Source organism: Muscardinus avellanarius (genome assembly GCF_963383645.1).
Source record: "Muscardinus avellanarius genome assembly, chromosome: 2".
Classification (NCBI taxonomy): Eukaryota; Metazoa; Chordata; class Mammalia; order Rodentia; family Gliridae; genus Muscardinus; species Muscardinus avellanarius.
The window spans coordinates 80850978-80870482 of NC_137787.1; the positions used below are offsets into that span (position 1 = coordinate 80850978).

The 19505-nt window shown below is 34.7% G+C and overlaps 1 protein-coding gene across 3 annotated transcripts in view; it reads right to left on the reverse strand.

Annotated features, from left to right (window-relative positions):
• Window positions 1-12651: 12651 nt before the first annotated feature.
• The window catches only part of GALNT13 (polypeptide N-acetylgalactosaminyltransferase 13), a gene marked incomplete at both ends in the record, with an annotated part of 461512 nt that continues 454658 nt past the window's right edge, over window positions 12652-19505 (reverse strand). Inside the window, one exon of one of the 3 annotated variants that reach the window (XM_080689902.1) lies at window positions 12652-12792. In XM_080689902.1, coding sequence (XP_080546028.1) covers window positions 12652-12792 — 141 coding nt within the window. Of the gene's footprint in view, window positions 12793-16677; window positions 16864-19505 lie in introns of those variants that run through there. The other 2 variants (XM_080689901.1, XM_080689900.1) reach the window with 2 other exon arrangements.

A 19505-nucleotide genomic window follows, 5' to 3' on the forward strand; every position in this document is an offset into this window, starting at 1 on the left:
TTCTCTTAAAAAATTAATAGGTTTACTATGAGGCAAGATGGTGTAATTCTTTTGGTAGGAGGATATTTAGAAAAGTAAGGAGGTAGTTAAACTGTATCAACATAAAGAAGAACAGAAAAATCTAAAGTCTTTCTCTTCCTCCACCTCCCACCCACCTCCCACCCCCAGCATGAATATAATGTACCAGCAGAGGGGAAAAAAGATGAAAACTCATTTGACACTAAGCAAATATATATTGGGTGCCTGGAATGCACCAGGTGCTGTTCTAGACACTTGCAATATATCACAATAAAACTAAGATTCCCTGCTCTTTGTTCTTTTATATGCAAGTGATGGGCACTTGGTAAGAATAGAGGATGGATAAAGAGGGCACAATAAACAACTAAGCATTAAATATAATAAATTGGTAATTTGGATAATATGTAAACGGGTGATAAATGTCATGAAACAAAACTGTAGTAGCATTATGGGTTAGTATATCTGGAGGAGTATGGTAGATGGATTACAGTACTGGCTAAAGTACAGGAATCTCATCAAACATTTACACTGTAATCAAGGAAATGAGTTAATACATGTTTAGGAAGAAGTATTCCAGGTAGAACCTCTGAACCAAAATTGTGTCTGCTTGTTGAAAGAAATGGTGACCTAGAGTGACTGGGATGGGGTAGATTATTAGCAACTTTTAGGAGAGAAAATTAGGGGTCAGATCATGCAAAGCATTTTAGCTTCTGGTAAAGATTTAGCCGTTTACTTTATACTAAACAGGAAGCTGTTCTACGGTTCTAAGTAGAGAAGAGACTTATCTTGGTTCCATTTTGTGTGTGTGTGTGTGTGTGTGTGTGTGTGTGTGTGTGTGTGTATTACTGAAGGTTGAACCTAGGGGCATTCAACCTAAAGGCTACATCTCCACCCCTATTTTATTTTTTATTTTGAAACAGGGTTTCACATATTATTGAAAGTCTTACTAAATTGTGAAGCCTTGAACTTGCATCCTCCTGTCTCAGGCTTCCAAGTACTGGGATTACAGGCATGTGCCACATATATAGATTCATGGTTGTATTTTAAAACATCACTCTTGTTATCTTTGAAAACTGAGTGGAGGAGACAAGACACAAGCAGCTGGGAAAACAGGTGACTACCAGAAGTGATTTAGAAGGTGGTTTAGACCAAAATGGCAGTAGTGGAGGTATAAAGTAGTCACATTCAAGAAGTATGCATGAGTGTGTGTGTGTGTGTGTTATTGAGGATAGAACCCAGGAACTTTTTATTCCTGTATTACACTCCCAGTCCTATTTTATTTATTTATTTTTTGAAACAAGGTCTTGCTAAATTGCTGATTACCTCACTAATTTGCTGAGGCTGATTCAAACCTGCAATCCTCCTGTCTCAGCCTCCTAAGTACTGGATCACAAGTGTGCACCACCACATTCAGCTTCAGGAGATATTTTGAAGGTAGAATAAGTATGACTTTCTCATGGAGAGAGAGGTTCCAAAAATACTGAGGTTTTTTTTTTTTTTTTTTTGGTCTGAACAACTGGCAGGGATATTGTCATAAAATGAGACAGGAGGCCTGTTTGTGTTTGCTATGGTTTGAATGTGTGAAATTTCATGTGCCAGGAATTTCATCCTCAATGCAACAGTGTAGAGAATAAGAGAGTAAGAGGAGGAGAGCATGAATGAGTTAATGTCATTTCTGCAGGAGTAGGTTCGTTATTGTAAAGGTGAACTTGCTATAAAAGTGGTCAGCCGCTCTTGCTCTCTTGGTCTTTCCCTCTTTCCTTTCCACCTTTCATCACAAGATGACACAGCGGGAATGTCCCTTCCAGATGCCAGGACCATGAACATTTGCCTCCAGCTTCCAGAACTATGAGCCAACATTTCTATTCACTATAAATCAGCCAGTCTCAGTCTGTTATAGCTACAGAAAATAGGCTAAACTAGTTGAATAGGGGAAAATTTCAGTGTTGGGCATAATATGTTTGAGAAGTCTTTTAGTCGTTCAAGTAGAGGTGTTAAGTAGGTAGTTACACATCAAAGAGTTCTGAATTGCCAGATTGGTTGGGCACGGTAGTGCATCCCTGTAATACCAGCCACTTTGGAGGCCGAGGCAGGAAGATTGCAAGTTAGATGTCAGCTTGGGAAATTTAGCAAGACTCTACCTCAAAACAAAATTAGAAATGGCTAAGGTAGCACTTATCTTTGGTGGAGAACTTGCTTAGCACGTGCCAAGCCCTGAATTCAAATCCTAGTACTGAAAAAAAATAGTTATGAAGAGGTGGAGGGAGACATTTAGTAGTCCATCCTTCTGGACAAGATCATAAAGGTGAATGCAAATGAAGAGGAGTAAAATCTGCACCCTGAAGCAGTACCAAATTAAAAGGCGGACAGAAGGAGAAGCCCAGCAAAGGAAACCAAAAATGTTGACCAGTGGGTTATAAGAAAATACAAGAAAAAAAAAAGATATATCAGAGGGAAACGATGGTGATCTGCATAATCAAAGGTTCCTAATTTGTCTGATGGAACCAGAATTTGAAAGAACTAAATATGTGAGGAAAATGGATGCACCAACTACTTTGGTCCATATACAGAAACTATTCAAATGTTTCCTTGAGAAGAGTGTGGTGGTGTGTGCCTGTAATCCCAGTATTTGGGAGGCTGAGACAGGAGGATAACAAGTTTGAAGCCTGCCTCAGCAACTCAGTGCGGCTCACATCAACTTAGGGCGATCTCGTTTTCAAATAAAAAATAAGATAGGGCTAGGGGTGTCGAACAGAGGTAGAACACCCCTGAGTTCAATCCATAGCACCCCAAAAAATTCCTTATAATCAATTTAAGTGCCATAATTTCATAATTTAAAGACAAACATTTCACATATGCACAGAAGAATCAAGCTGTTGGGTCAGAGCTGGAAGCACAGGCCCACTGATACCAGTGAAGGCTGTGTGTGCAGCAGCTCTGACTTCAAGACAGTGCTGATCTCACAGCCTTTGCTTTACAGAAGTTATTGTGTGGGAGGTGAAGGGTGCTTGCTGCACCAACCTCATGGACTTTGTGTTGTGTCTATAAAGTCTGGTTCAGATGTTTAGTGTTTCCTTCATGAAATTGCCGAAGATTTCTGTCAAGAGAAACTCAGCCAACTCACTATGAGTTCTGATAGTAGAGGCAGAGATTGGCCATTAATATCCTATGTCAGGTAGAAAAGAGAATCATTGTGTCAGAAAAGAACAAATCTGCATAGAGGCCACCTAGCCCTTAGAGTTGACATTTAATTTCTACTAGGTGCTGAAGAAAAAAGCAAAACCATTTAAAGCAGGATCTGTCAAAACAATAGGCGGGTGGGGCTGCCTGATGTGATTAAACTAATTGCCTGGTTAGCACTGAAAACGCAAGGCGGTGCCCCTAGACAATGGTGACAGAAAAGAAGCTCCTCTGGATTATGAGAAGCAAAATCGGGACTTCTGTTTGTGAAACATAAAGTGTAGACAATGTTCTTTTTACTTGCTGACAATTACAGAATAAGCCTGGAAAACCCAAAGAGGCATTCATAGTTTGCAAACTGACGAACTTCTGATACATGCAAAACCCAATACGGCATTTTAGGTGACCTTTCTTTAGAAGAAAATTATGAATACAGGTAATATCGGATACTTTCTCCTTTCTTTCTCTTCTCCTTTTCTTTATTCCTCCCCCCATTTCTGCTCCCTTCTGTCCCTTTCTGTTTCTTTCTTCTAACTTACAAATAAAGTGATCTGCTTGTGGCAGGACTGGGGGTCAGTGCTGGGGAAACCATGTGCCCTGGAGAGGGCTCTGCCACCACTTTCACCTACAGACTATTTTTCCGGATTCTAGAACCAAGATCAAGAAACTGGGCGTGACTCAGAGTATTCTGAAGAACATTTTTCACTATATACTTGGAAGACATTTTAACTTGAATTTTCCATTTCGTGTGTGTGTTATTGGGAATTGAACCCAGGGACATGCTACCTCCAAGTTATACCCTTAGGGCTTTTTTTTTTTTCTTCTCTTTGGAAACAGGGTCTTGCTAGATTGCTGAGAGTTTTGCTAGGTTGCCAAAGCTGTCCTTGAACCTAAAATCTTCCTGTCTCAGACATTTGAATACTGGGATTACAGATGTGTGTCACCATGCCCAGATTTTTTCATGCTATTTTTATAAAATAGAAAGAAAAAAATCGTAAATAGTTTTAAAATAAAATAATGCTTTAAAATGATGCATACTTGTTCATGGATAGGCAGAATAAATATTATTAAAATGGCCATCCTTCCGAAAGTGATCTACAGATTCAACGCAATGCCCAATTAACTACCAAGATCATTCCTCACAGACATAGAAAAATCAGTCCTTAAATTTATTTGAAATAACAAAAGGCCCAGGATAGCCAAAGTAGTTCTCAGCAACAAAAACCATGCAGGAGGAATCACAATACTGGACTTTAAACTATACTATAAAGCCATTGTAATAAAAACAGCATGTACTGGCACAGAAACAGATACATAGACCAATGGAGCAGAATAGAAGACCCAGAAACATGCCTATACACTTTCAGCCAATTGATTTTTGACAAAGGGATCAAAAACATACACTGGAAAAAAGATAGCCTCTTCAACAAATGGTGTTGGCAAAACTGGTTAACCATATGCAGAAAACTGGAAATTAATCCCACTTTCTCACCCTGCACAAGAGTCAATTCAAGATGGATCAAAGACTTAGAAATTAGACCAGAGACATTGAAGCTCCTTGAAGAGGGCATAGGTCCAACAATGCAACACATAGGCACAGATAAAAACTTTCTCAACAAGATACCAAGGCACAACAAACCAAAAGGCAAATCAATACATGGGATTGCATGAAATTGAAGACCTTTGTTCAGCAAAGGAAACTGTCAAGAAACTCAATCGAGAGCCAAGAGAATGGGAGAAGAATTTTGCCCCCTACCCCTCTGATAGAGGTGTAATATCTAGAATATATAGAGAAGTCAAGAAACCCAACACTAAAAAAAACAAATCATTCAATCAAAAAATGGGCAAGTGATCTAAATAGACACTTCACGAAAGAAAAAATTCAAATGGCCAATAAATGCATGAAAAAAATGCTCAACATCATTGGCAATCAGAGAGATGCAAATCAAAACTACCCTGAGATTTCACCTCTCACTAGAATGGCAATCATTCAAAACATGAACAATAACAAATCCTGGCGAGGATGTGGAGAAGAGGGAACTCTAAAACATTGTTGGTGGAATTGCAGATTAGTGCAACCACTTTGGAAAACAGTATGGAGAATCCCCAGAAGAATGGAACAAATTTACCATTTAATCCAGCAACACCACTTCTGGGTATCTACCCAAAAGAAAGGAAACCAAACTACCAAACTAATGCATGTGTATCTATGTTCATAGCTGCACAATTCACCATAGCCAAACTATGGAACCAGCCAAGATGTCCATCAACAGATGAATGGATTACAAAACTGTGGGATATGTAACAATGGAATTTTACTCAGCCATAAAAAAACAATACAACTGCAGTATTTTCAGGGAAATGGATGGATCTTGAGGACATTATGCTAAGTGAGATTAGTCAGTCACAAAAAGTAAGGAATTGGATGCTTTTCCTAATATGTGAAATCTAGGGTGAATGGGGTCATAGGAAGATCTTCAGGTGAATAAAGAGATCCTATAGAGGAGCAAATAAGACAGCCTAATTGTGGGGGAATGGGCAGGTGGGGAGAGGGAAACGCTTTAAAGCACATGATGTACTTATTCATATGAAGTCAACAACTAAACCAAGCATGGGAGGGAGGGATGGAGAGGGAGTGAGTTGGGGACTGTGTGGGGGCTGGCTGGGTGATGTGTGCATTTATGCCTACACAAGTTTTTGTTTTTTTTTTACTCCATTATGATGTATATATACAATGCACCAATAAAAAAATTAAATTATAAAAAATAAAATGATGCACACGTTAATGTTTCTCTTCACATGGTTTTGATACTAAAACCTTTCTGGATCACAAGATTTTCTTGTTGTTGGGATATATTCACAGGCACTTGATCATTTATTTAAATAATTTATGAAATTTAACATGAGCATAATATCCTAAAGATTTTTTAAATATGTTTGAAATACTAACAATTTTTATAAAAAAAAGACAACATGTAACAAAGGAAAACTAAATTGGCATACTTTAATTCTACAAAAATGTATAAATATTTAAATTTACAGAAAAGAACAATTATACCATTCATCTAAAATGTTTAATTCTTTATGTAATATCTATTTTTGTAATGTTAAAGAACTGTGTCAAGCATACACCTAAAACATTTTTGAAATAACTTCTCTCTAGATGAAATTAAATTGACTAGAAAAACAAAAGCCCTCCCACATTCTATGATCATCAATTTTTTTTTACCCTTTTGTGCTATTTTTAACTGAAAGTACAACCAGAATCAAGCAGTGACTTATATCAATTTTTACATCAATTGAATGCACAATGAAATTTTTTGAAATAGATATATTATAGATCAATCCTTAATCATTATATTTTGCATGTTCTTCTGTCGATTAAAAACAGATTAAAGTGATTTGTTTTCTCTAGCTTAAAACAAATGCAAAATGGTATATTTATATGATGATGTCACAAATATCAGAGAGACATTCTTTGCTTTAAAAGAGATTCGACAGGCGGGTGTGATGGCTTGTGTAGCCCGTGCTTGTAATTTCAGTACTTGGGAGTTTTAGATGGAAGGATCACAGGCTCAAGACCAGCCTTGGCACTTAATGAGACCTTGTTTAAACATAAAAAATAAAACCTTACTGGGAGTGTAGCTCAGAGGTAGAATGCCCCTGGGTTCTATTAACAATATTATACATGCCAAGAAAAAAAAAAAAAAAAAGAGGAAAGATAATTGAAGAGGCTGCTCTGTAAATGCTACATCAGAGGGATTTTAAAAACAAATACAATTACAATTTCCTTTAGAATTTATTGCACAATATAAAACAAAAGTTGGGCATGAATTTATACAAAGTATTTAAAACACAATGCTGGTATTCATTCAACACCTTTAAGTTCATACAGTAGCTTATACTTCATAGATGTCTGTACATGATGTAGTCAAACCAGATACATCCCACACTGTACAGAAGGGTGATTTGTCTTGTCTAGTCAATTTATTTTTACTTATTGGGAAAAGGGTGTGGAGTGGCCAAATACTGAAAGACAAGATGCCTTTAGATAACTGAATTCATGCTGCCCAACTAAACAGAAAATTTATGTCAGATTTAAAGGTATTTATATGAGGTCTATCTGATTATATATATATATATATATATATATATATATATATATATATATTCAGATATATTAGATATATCAGATATATCAGGTATGCAGAATGACTTCTTGTGGATGGTGACACACCTATTAGGATCTCGAATTTCCTACATTTTTCAGGCTTGTGAACTTAGTATACTTTGACTTAAATGCATACAAGCGCCAGACGTGGTGGCACACGCTTGTAATCTCCGCGCTTAGGAGGCGGAGACAGGAGGATCGCGCAGGTTTGAAGCCAGCCATGCTGGCTTAAGAGACCCTGTTTCCAAATAAAAATATAAAATAGGTCTGGGAGTGTAGACCGGCGGTAGAAGGGTTTCCAGGAACCCCAGTACCACCAAAAAAAAAAAAAAATTGCATACAAGCAGGGTGTGGTGGCACACACATGTAGTCCCAGTACTTGGGAGGCTGAGACAGGAGGATTGCAGGTATGTGGCCAGATTCAGAAATTTAGCAAGACCTTCCTTAACTTAGTGAGGCCTGCTTCAAAATAAAAATAAATAAATAAAACATGGGCTGGTGGTGCAGCTTAGAAGTAGAATGGCCCTGGATTCAAACTCTAGTACCACCACACACACACACACACACACACACACACACACACACACACTCGCTAATAATAATAAAATAAAATATTTGCCTCTTCTGATACTAGGTTTGGTACCTATAGATGAGACCATCATTTCTCAAATGGTGAAAAATAGCACATCTGAAATCCCACCTACTCAAGAGAGTTTCAAGTTCAAGGCCAGCCTGGACAACTTAACAAAATCTGTTGCAAAAAACAAGAAGGATTGGGGATGTAACATACACAACTCAGGGCTATACAGCACCTCTGAATTCAATCTCCACATATTAAGAAAAACACTGGGAATTGAGGAAAGTCAGTGTTTTGAGGTTTACTGAAGCAATTCATACATGTTCCTAGCCTCCTAACCAAATAAAAATAAAAAAGAAAGAAAAAGGAACAATCCTATTCCTTTTTTTACTTTATTTTCCTCTCTTTCTTTTTATTTATTAGGTTGCTCCTAAGCACCAAGGCTAAATCAAACTTATCATTTATGTTTCCTATACTCTACAGGATGACTCCAAATAGCCTAGAAATATCTGCTGGTTACCCTGCAGTCTTTGAAGCTGCGTAACAAAACTTACCAAATGTTCACAGTAATAGAGGATTTAATTCCCTGTGCAAGTTGTAAGCCAACCTTTCTTTTAACTTGAAAATAATTACAAAGAAAATGGAAGTGACCGTGCCCCTTAAGTTACCACTAAAGAAGTTTCGCTTTGCTTCTCTGCAGCCCAGTTTGCCCAATGATGCCAGAATGTTCTAGCATTCTATAATTATGTTGTTTTCAGGTAATTTCTTAATTTTTCTGCTGGTGGCATTATTTTATTGATCTAATTTTATTTAAGTATAAAAGAGTAAGAATTTAAATAATTCTAAAGAATCAATGTGTTAATAACAAAGTTTTAATGAAGACTTTTTTCTTCTTATTGTGCCCTTTCTGTAATGTTTTTGAGCAAACAGTATTAGGTCATATGAACAATGAGGAGTACGGGGAACATTGCTCATAGCTGTTACATATCTGGGTCTCAACGTCTATGAACAGAGAAACAAAGGGCAGGTCAAAGTTAAGGTTCCCATAGGTGTCTTTTCTTCATAATCATGTACTTAGAAAATAGATTTAGTAGTGGGTATTAAGAATCCATGAAAACACATATGACTTTTAGGAAAATGTATATATCTTTCCTCTGAAAGTCAAAATTTTAGGCCTTTGGGCAGTCATTGAACATAACCAAAAAATTAAAATTATTTTTAGCTTAATGAAGCAACTCATATAATATAGCAGCATTTTTATAAAATGTCACATTTCATTCCCATAAGGCAGAATACTTTATCACAGAGGACAACATAGAGTCTATAATTTAATATAAAGAATATTAAGAAGAAAATTAAGCTTTGGAGACAAAGTTATGAAAATCCTATATAAATATATTACTGGACTTTACAATTTAAAATACAAAAATGTATGATACAGTAGCACTTAGCAACTTCAACACACACACACCTTTTCAGTTCATTAATTCAAAAAATGTTTATGGAATACTTAGTATTTGATAAGAATTATACCAGATGATGAGGATAATGCCTCAGTGAACAAAGCAGATAAAGCCCCTACCTTGAAATATAGGGTTGGGGTGCAGTTCAGTGATCAAGTACTCACCTGGCATGAGTGATGGGCTTGATCCCCTAGCACTACAAAAGCAAGCAAAACAAAACAAAACATAAATAAATGGGACTTATATTCTAGGGAGGCGAGACAGGAGGAGTGCAGGTTCATGACCAGCTTCAGAAACTTAGTAAGAATCTCAGCAACCTAGTGAGACCCTGCTTTCAAAACAAAAACAAAAACAGAAAACAACTGAAAATAGCTGGCAATATAGCTCATAGGTAGAATGTCTCTGAGTTCAATCTTCAGTAAGAAAGAAGAAAGGAAGGGAGGAAGGAAAGAAAAAAGAAAAAAGAAAGGAAATTAAACTGGTAGTTTGTAAGAGGTGCAGGGGATGGGGGCAGGCAGGACAATTGTCTCACTGATGAGATCATATTTGAACAGTCACTAAAGATAAAAGAAAGTGGGTGACAGCGGTCTGTGGGGCAGAAAAAACAAAATCCTAAAATAGTAACTTGCTTGAAAGCCAGGCTAGAGTAAGTCATATGTGGAATGATAAGAAAGAAGAACTATGGTCAGGTACTCTGTGTGTGTGTGTGTGTGTGTGTGTGTGTGTGTGTGTGTGTGTGTGTGTGTGTGTATTCCTGAGTTGAGGGGGTGTGTGTATGCGTGGAGAGGGGCATTATCATGAAATACCTTGGGGGGCACTCAGGGAAAACAAGCAGCCATTGGAAGAGCATGTGCAAGGAAATGGCACAAATTTACACTTAACAGTCATGATGGATGTCATATTGAGAAATAACTGTTTAGGACAAGGATAGGCAAGAGTGCAGAGCCAAATTATAGTACACATAAAAGGTTGAATGAGTGACATGCGAACATGGTGGTGAAATATTGGTTTTTGGTTGGACTTCAAAAGTGGCAGTGAGGGAATTTGATGATGAAGTCAAATTTGAGAGAGAAAGGGCAAAGTCAAAAGTGACTTTCAATGACTGAATTGAGCAGTTGGGAGGAAGCAATTGCATGAGCTCAGATCATCTGAAATATATCTATTAGTTCAGCTCCATATATAGTGATGTGTAAGAGGAATGCATTATAAGTTTAATCATGGGTTCGATTTTCTGTATTGAGGGCAACATGCTTTATTTATTTATTTATTTATTTATTTATTTATTTATTTATTTATGGTACTTGGGATTGAACCCAGGGGCATTATTCCTTTGAGTTATACCCACAGCTCTTTTTTAAATCTTGTTTTGAAACAGGGTCTCACTAGGTTGCTGAGAGTCTCACTAAAGAGCTGAGGCTATTCTTGAACCTATGATCCTCCTGTCTCAGCCTCCCAGATTCTGGGATTACAGGCATGTGTCACCACACCTGGCTAAATGTCCTTAATTTAAGGAGTAAATCTGAAATATTTCAGATTGTACATTTTTTTCTAAATTACCAATATAAAGTCAAAAGAAGATGAAATGCCTTTGGGAAAATAATTCAAAATTTTACTGGCCTTCAAAAGTATATTTATAAAGCAGTGTATGTGGTGTGCGTGTCTGTGAGGAGAGAGAGAGGCAGAGACAGAATAAGCCAAAAATGATCAATACTTTTTAGAAGAGCTTTTAAAGTGAAAATGTGGGACAAAATTAATATAACTAATAATAAATGTAATCTTGCGCTCAAAGGACACATTTTCCATCCTCCCCTCCACCCACAGGTCCAAATTTCTCTTAGTTGCTGAGTACACTTATAATGAAAACAAAACATGTTAAAACAACAAAAACTCACATACCTAAAGCATCTTTATGGGCATCTAAACTAATGTCAAAGTCTTAGTAAATACTCACTGATAGAGTTTTCTCCCTTGTCTACTGCTCAGATGTTTTGAACACAAAGCTTTAATTTGGACAAGTGAGACTAGCCAAATGATGACTTTGGCCTCTAAGCCATAATTTATGGCAAATATGTCCAGGAGTTTAATGAAAAGAAAAGTTTAATGACTGTATTGAGTTCATATTCCTGATGATGAGTGTTAGATATTATGGCATGGCAATAAAATTCTGATTGTATTTTTAATAGAAAATTAAAATGAAAATGATGACCTAAAATCTTTTTACATAAAAGTTAAAAATTATTTCTAAAACTCTAAGTTTTGCCTACAGATATGTATAGCATAAGTGATAAGTCACAGCCTCTAGAGTAAAGATGAATGGATGGTAAAGTTTCTGGAGACCAAGACAGTGGTTAAGGATTGTGTTAAACAAGGTTTATTTTTTGTTTCGTTTTTTGTTTTGTTTTGTTTTTGCCTTCAGGTTGTGTTAGAAATCACTATAATGCAGACATCGTATTTCTTACAATGTTTCAGTATGCCTCCATCTTGTACCCTTCAGTAACTGGCTAATTTTTTCTTACTTCATTTAAATTTAAATTTCTTATTTAAATCAAATTTTCACATTCTTCATTTTTGTTTAAATGTGACATGTTTAGCCAGGTGTGGTGGGACATGCCTGTAATCTCAGTACTTGGGAGACTGACACAGGAGAACTGCAGGTTCAAGGCAGCCTCAGCAATTTAAATGTGATGTTTTTTGCAAAAACTTCATGAATTCCATAGGTAATTGTCTTCCTTGCACAAAATCTGGAATCTAATGTTTTGTACAGTGAACCCAATGCTCAAGAATAATTTAATATGTGGTCTAATTGTTGCCATAAAAATTCAACATGTTCCTATGAAAGTCCAGTAGAAAGAGTGAATTTATAAAACAATTAATAGTATTAGATATGAGGATTTTTTATAAGGCATTTACATTATCTTTCTTTCAACCACTACAACAACATAAAATAAAATAACCTTCCACTAACCTTGTGACATGAGGGCAATAGAGATTTTTTTAAAGCAGACACAATTTTTTAAATTTGTTTCAATGTTTAATAAGTTTTCTATTATTTATGTGTTTTATGTGCTTCTTCAGATACAATTTTTAGTAAGGAAATCATCAGACATTCCTAAAAATTGAATTAGAAACAATTGTGTTTTAGAATACTAAAAGGAGTTTTAAAATCATCAGAGTTAATATTTCCCCCTAATTGAAGTAATGGGAAAAAGTACAGAGACTTCTGTGGCTTGGGAGAAATGGCCTCATGCCCCCAAGGTCATATTCCTTAGCAGCCATTGCTGGGATCTGCTTCCACTGCAGTCCTGCATGGTAGGCACCATTTTGTCTTCTTCAGAAGGTTCATCCAAACATTGGTTACTGTTAACGTGTCTCAAGGTGAGTCTCTGCAAAAGATAACCAGTCATCAGTACAGTTCATTCCATCTTTGACTTTATTAGCGCTTCAGATTAAATCTGTTCTTTGATAAATCCTTTCTTGTTTTAAGTATATTATATTATGATATATTTGTAAAAGAAACGATGCACAAATATCTCTGAGTTAATTCTGCAGTGCTGACTGTCATGGAACCACTGTTGTCTAATACACCTTCATGTACAGATGGTTAAAGAAATAGGCCCGCATTTATCATGGGTTGCCAAGAATTCAGATTTTGCCAAAAGCTCATTTGTGAGCTTTGGGTTCAGTTGAGGGCTGCAAATATTAACAAGCTTTTGCAAAAGCTTAGTTTTCTTAGGCATGTGCTATTCAGTAACCATTTTGTAAACATGCAAATAGATGTCACAGCTGTGACCCAAATGAACAAAACTAAAACTGCTAGTGATGTTCACATTTCAAAATACTGAACAAACTACAGTGTCTGAGGCATTCACTGAAGAAGAGTGATTATCACGGCAATAAGTGATCTGTATTACTTGATGGTATGCTCACCCTATTTGTAAGGGTTTGAAATACACGAATCTCAAATAAAATAGAAGTGTGATGATCATATATTATTAAATGTTAAATTTCTATTTTTTCACAATTTCAATAATTGTATCATGTTAACAAGTCATTATATGTCTTCTCTTTAGAGATCTCTGTTACATTAGAAACCACACTTTTGGATCTATATGCAATTTAAATCAATATTATATATATACTAATTATACATAGTTCTGCTAAGTTTAATGGGCAATTCATAGAAACAGACTGAAAAACAAACAAAAAACATTTCCAACAAGAATAAAAATTTTTTAATGTATACTAGGGTGATTTACAAGTACAACTTGAAAATAGCACCCATATACTTTTTGAAAAGATGAACAAAATTAAAGGTGGACAAAATCTTTTATCTCTCCCTCTCCTCTCTCTCACTCCTTCTCTCACTTCCTTTCCTCTTTCATTTTGAATCTTTGCATTGAAAACTGTTTGAAAATAAATTCAAGGGGCATGAAATTAAAATTGTAGAGAAACACCAGACATTACATTGTAGTTTGTTTGGAGTAGGATTAGAAACAGCCAGGACTGCACTGTTGTGAGGAATTAGAAAAAGAAATTGGCCGGGCGTGGTGGCGCATGCTTGTAATCCCCGTGCTTGGGAGGCGGAGACAGGAGGATTGCGCTGGTTCGGAGCCAGCCTCACTGACTTAAGAGACCCTGTTTCCACATAAAAAAGTTAAAAAAAAATAGGTCTGGGAGTGTAGCCCGTGGGAGTGTAGCCCGGAGGTAGAAGGGCTTCCAGGAACCCCAGTACCACTAAATAATAATAATAATAATAATAATAATAATAATAATAATGAAAGAAAAAAATAAAGAAAAAAGAAACTGCTGAAGTGATTGATATAGTCTCATTAATCAAGAAATCCAATCACTAGTCAGTTTGGAAAAAAAAGATAAAAACTCAACAAAAAATACTTTTCTAAAACATTCTATAATCAACAAAATATCATCTACTTTTCACCTATCTGAGGTCATAGATATTGTAAAAGTTTGCATATATTATAGAAATATATATATATATATAATGGGTTTGCATATATAATAAAAGTTTATATATAATAGCGGTTTATATATATAAATAGTACAGGCTTGTATATAATATATAGGTTTGTATATATTACAGAGGTTTGTATATATAGTATAGGTTTGTATATATTGTATAGATTTATATATATTATATAGGTTTTCATATTATATAGGCTTGTATATATAAAATAGGTATTTATATATTGTATAGATTTGTATCTATTCTTTTTCAAACACAATCACTTATCATTACATGCTTTTATTAGATCTTTTCCCCAAAATATTATCTTATAATAGTTGAAAGCTTTGATAATTATTAGATACCTTAGTCAAAACAGAACAAAGACTGAGTTATTTTCTTTAAGTATCATTTTGAATAATATCATCAACTACACAAATAAGAACAATTAAAAATACTAGTAAGCATTATTCTAAAAGTGCATAAAATTTCATTTGAAGGATTTCATTAGCAGAAAAACCCACCACTGTAAAGTTGATAAAAACTCACCAGAACTTTTTCTTTTTACTACAGTGCAGTAGAAAAGTAGGCATACAAGCATATAAGGCTGAATTATATCTAAGTGTGAACTCATCTTTCCCTCCTAACTAACTGTGAATTCTTGGGCAAGTCACGAAATCATTCTGAACACTCAAATTCTTTGTCAGAAAATACCCACTTAGACTTACAATTTCTTACAAATACCCTTCCTCCTTCTGCTTCAAGAATCTGATGTTTAGTCAACTTACTCATTCTGATCTCTTCGCAACCTGATAACAACAAAACTATTAACTATGTTCCTAGGCAACGCAGTTTAAGGTAAAAAATGACCTTTGATAAATTTCATCTGCATTTTCAAAACTGCATAAGAATACCAATTCTTACAAGAAGCCAAACATCTAGGTGCAGACTCTTGTAATTATATACATCCCATTGGGTTGCCAGGAGGCTCCATCTCCTGAGAGAATAAGGCTGTTAACCCAGAATGCTTTCTACATCTGGTGCCGTTCTCATGATCTTGCGCCAGGCTGTCACTTGTGGAGAAGCCAGCTTCCAGAAGCCTGAAAGCTGTGGGGATTGCTGCAAGTTCTCCTGTTGAGAAGCAAGCTGTGGTCCCTGCCCTAGAACTCTGAAAGTAGACATGTGAGAGTCAATGTTTAGTTAAGTCTAAAACCCGGTGTTGGCCTTTGAGCACACCAGATATGTTAGCTTTGAAAGCAAACTAATATATGTAAATTTCCTTGTGTACAAGGAGTTCTCTATTTGCAAAAGTCTGGACCTTTTCCGCTCATAATTAGAATGTTCATGTCTCCAATGTTTTTCTAATCTAAACAATACACATGTTGTCCTTCTCTTTCCATATTTCTATTCCTATGTATGACACAAACAACACATCCTCAACCGTGTCTTCCACTAACAGCCTTTAACTGGTTCATCTGAACCAGAAAGCCTAACCTTCCATGTGTTCTCATAGTATACTACCAGCCAATGTAAAATTATTTATTTACTGAACAATAAATGTCTTAAAATCAAACTAGGACATCTTCTTATTTGCACAATTTATGACAATTCTATACCAGTTTGTCTGAATAATGACTGAGTTTTTTGCTTTCTGAGAAGATAGTCACAAATCATACAAATGACAAATGAAAGGTACAAATTTTAAAAATGTTTTATTGTTATTTAATTACTTAATCATCACCAAAAAATACTTAGAATTGTCTTCATAAAGTTATTGAAAATTGCATCTTATTTAGTCTTTAATAATGTATCTTCTTAGTGTTTCAGATTTAAATCATAATATATTCTATAAAGATGCGATATCTCTACATATAACTAAAGCATTTGAATTAAAAATAACAAAATCAAACAATTTTAGTATTACAAAGATAATCAAGTTTTTAGCTTTGTTAGTTTTTTATTGATTTTTTTCCAGCGCTCATGTAGAATTTATGGTTGAATAGACACAGCTATAAGAAATAGCTAGTATTTAATGAAATATTCCATCAATTTTATTTATGTACATATATTCAAAATAGATAAACTTGAAATTACCTATTAATGGCAGACTAAACACTACTTAACATATGCAGTCTCTAAATTAATGAACAGTTTAGATGTAAATGGCAAAAAAAAACATGAGAAAATAATGCATAATTTTTTTATCTTAACTTCATTTTGAGAAAGTCAGTTTTCAGATTTGGATAACCAAACATAAATTCTAAAACTAATTTAATGAAGTCTACAACACAAACCTCTAAAATTATTAAAGAAAGTAATCAGTAGGCGTCCCAAAAATATTTCTAAATACTTCTGTTCTTGTATAGTTTCTTAGGAGCCATTTTTGCGAAGTGCTATCATTACATGTTTCCACAGTGGGGTGATGGGAGCCATTGGCTCCTTTGCTTACTGAGAGACAGGACTGGGTGATTATATGAAGAAGAGTGTGGGTCTGTTTGACAAAAGAAAAAATAATAATGACAAAATCAAGTACAAAGGCAGTAATAAATCAATCATCCCGGTCAACATACAATTTCTACTGGATAAAGATGGAAGACACATGTCACAATAATTGCATCCATGGAGCTGTGAGCCAAATCTTGTTAGATGGCTTTCATGTCAACTGTACTTGGTAGGGTTAAAGGGAAATAAGACTGAGACTCTGTAGAGGAGATTGAGATCAAATGAGGAAACATTTGGAGGCAAAATGTAATTTTGGATAGAAGCAATTATATTCTTATTAGTTAGTAATAGTTTTTTAAGAGCAAATGAGTTATTTTTTGAATGTATATTCCAAGTAGGGGATTAGTTCAGAGAGTTTCCAGTTACAGTCCTTGGCCTCCTCATGTCTTTCTCTTAAACTTGAATGGATATCAGAGAATAATCTGAGGGATAATTTAGCTTGAAGGCTTTGCTTTACTTTGTCCAGGATGGCACTCGAATTGCTCCTGCTTATGTTTTCATAGGGCTAACCTGGTGTTTCTAAAGGTTCCCCATACATGTTGACACATTCATTAGACATCACTTGTAAAGTTAGTGAAGAGAGGAACAAGAAAAAGATAAGCTCACTTTGACTCTTAACTTGATCAAACTCTCCAATTATCATTTTGAATAAGTTAATTTGTCTATTTCTTGCTTTCTGTGGATTTTTCTCTGCAGAAGCATAAGCTTCAGTAAGGCCACAGACCATGGCTGGCGACATCATTAGGCCCAGTGACTGCTCATAGAAGATGCTCCATAAGTCTGTTGATTTAAACACTCAGTGAAAGACCAATGCAGATAAGAACTACCATAAGATAAATGACACCTCTCAGGCAGCCAAATGGACACAATCATTGGATTTACCTTTATAAGCATTTATCTTCTGTAGTAAAATTGTAGATAAATGATTTATAAAGATAGAAAAGGTGATACTATCACATACATATATATTATTCGTAAAATGAGATTGTTAATGATATTGTTTAATTTGTAAGGATTACTTTTTAACCAAACCTGAATTTCCTATTTATACTGCTTAAAATATCTAGGCTAGATCATCCCCTAACCTCATTGACTTCTCGCAATAAATTTTCTTTGGTCAATGTCATTATACCCTAGTATTAAGGATTGTGAATTTATGTGTCATTAAAAGAAAAATAAAATAAGTTATAAGGTTGCTCACAGCACAAAGCAAAACAAAAATGATTTTGCTTAGAAAATTAGGTCAGAAAAGGTGACTTGAAGGCAAGAATAAAATATAAAAATTTCATAAGAAATATAAATATATTTTACCAGAAATATTTAAAACCAAAATGACTGTTAACATTTAAAGCACTTCTAGCAGGGCGAGGTGGCACATGCTTATAATCTCAGCACTTGGAAGGCAGAGACAGGAGGATTACGCTGATTCAGAGCCAGCCTCACTGGCTTAAGAGACCCTATTTCCAAATAAAAAAAATATAAAATAGGTCTGGGAGTGTAGCCTGGAGGTAGAAGGGCTTCCAGGAACTCCAGTACCACACACACACACACACACACAAAAAAAAAAAATTTAAAGCACTTCTAAAGAGCTATAAAGTGAGAGAAAAATTAGAAATCTGAATCCCAGTGTCATAAAAATTACTTTTCCTTTAAAAAAAACAAAATTATCTAGTGTTTTATTTGCTAAAGAGCAAATTCTGCATTTTGGGGGGGGTATTTTGTTGAGAATAGACAATTATTAATACTTTATTTGCTTTCTAATTTCAACATTTTATTTCTAATAATTTCAATATTTCAACTTAATATAATTGAGTTCATTCAATTAAATACCATTTTTCTATTTATGTTCGTGGCATCTTTCCTATCATTAAAATAACCTAAAATGTTATTTAGAAATAAGCAATTTTTATGAAATTGATATTCAAAATTTAACTTTTCTATTTGAGAGGAATGTGTTTCTGATTCAGAGCTATTGCAAATAATTTTAAGACAAATATCTCTGAACATATTATTATAAATATAAATAAATATATTATTGGAAAATTATTATTGGAAAAATCATTCTTGGAACTGATATGAAGTTAAATATATGAACACTTTCATGCAAAGTAACAAAATCATTTATAAAAGTATCTTTAGCAATAATAATTTAGTAATAATTATAGCAGCAATATGATATATTCAAGGATACAGTATGCATGTACGTTTTACAGCATCTCTACCAGTATGATGTGGTGCTTGCCAATTTTTTTTTTTTGCCATACAGATAGAATCAAAAAGAAATGAATAAAATAACATACACAGAACAATTTTCATGTATGTATTTTAACAATTAAATTATTTTTTATTTGAATGAAGTAGTGAAAACTGACTCAAGGCTATATCTTTGAATCAAGGTACACAAAATCCAATATGAAGGAAATTGTATCATATTTTATATATTTTAATAGCTATTTTAATTTACATTTTTAATTTTCTTTGGCTATATTTATCCTATGCTGTTCATTCAACACCTTGCATACTTTTATATTGGATATAGAATTTTTTTTTCAAATACTGTTTATTAGATATATCAGTCTGTCAAAATACTTCAAATGCCCCATTTTGAGGCAGTCATGTTAGCTCATATAG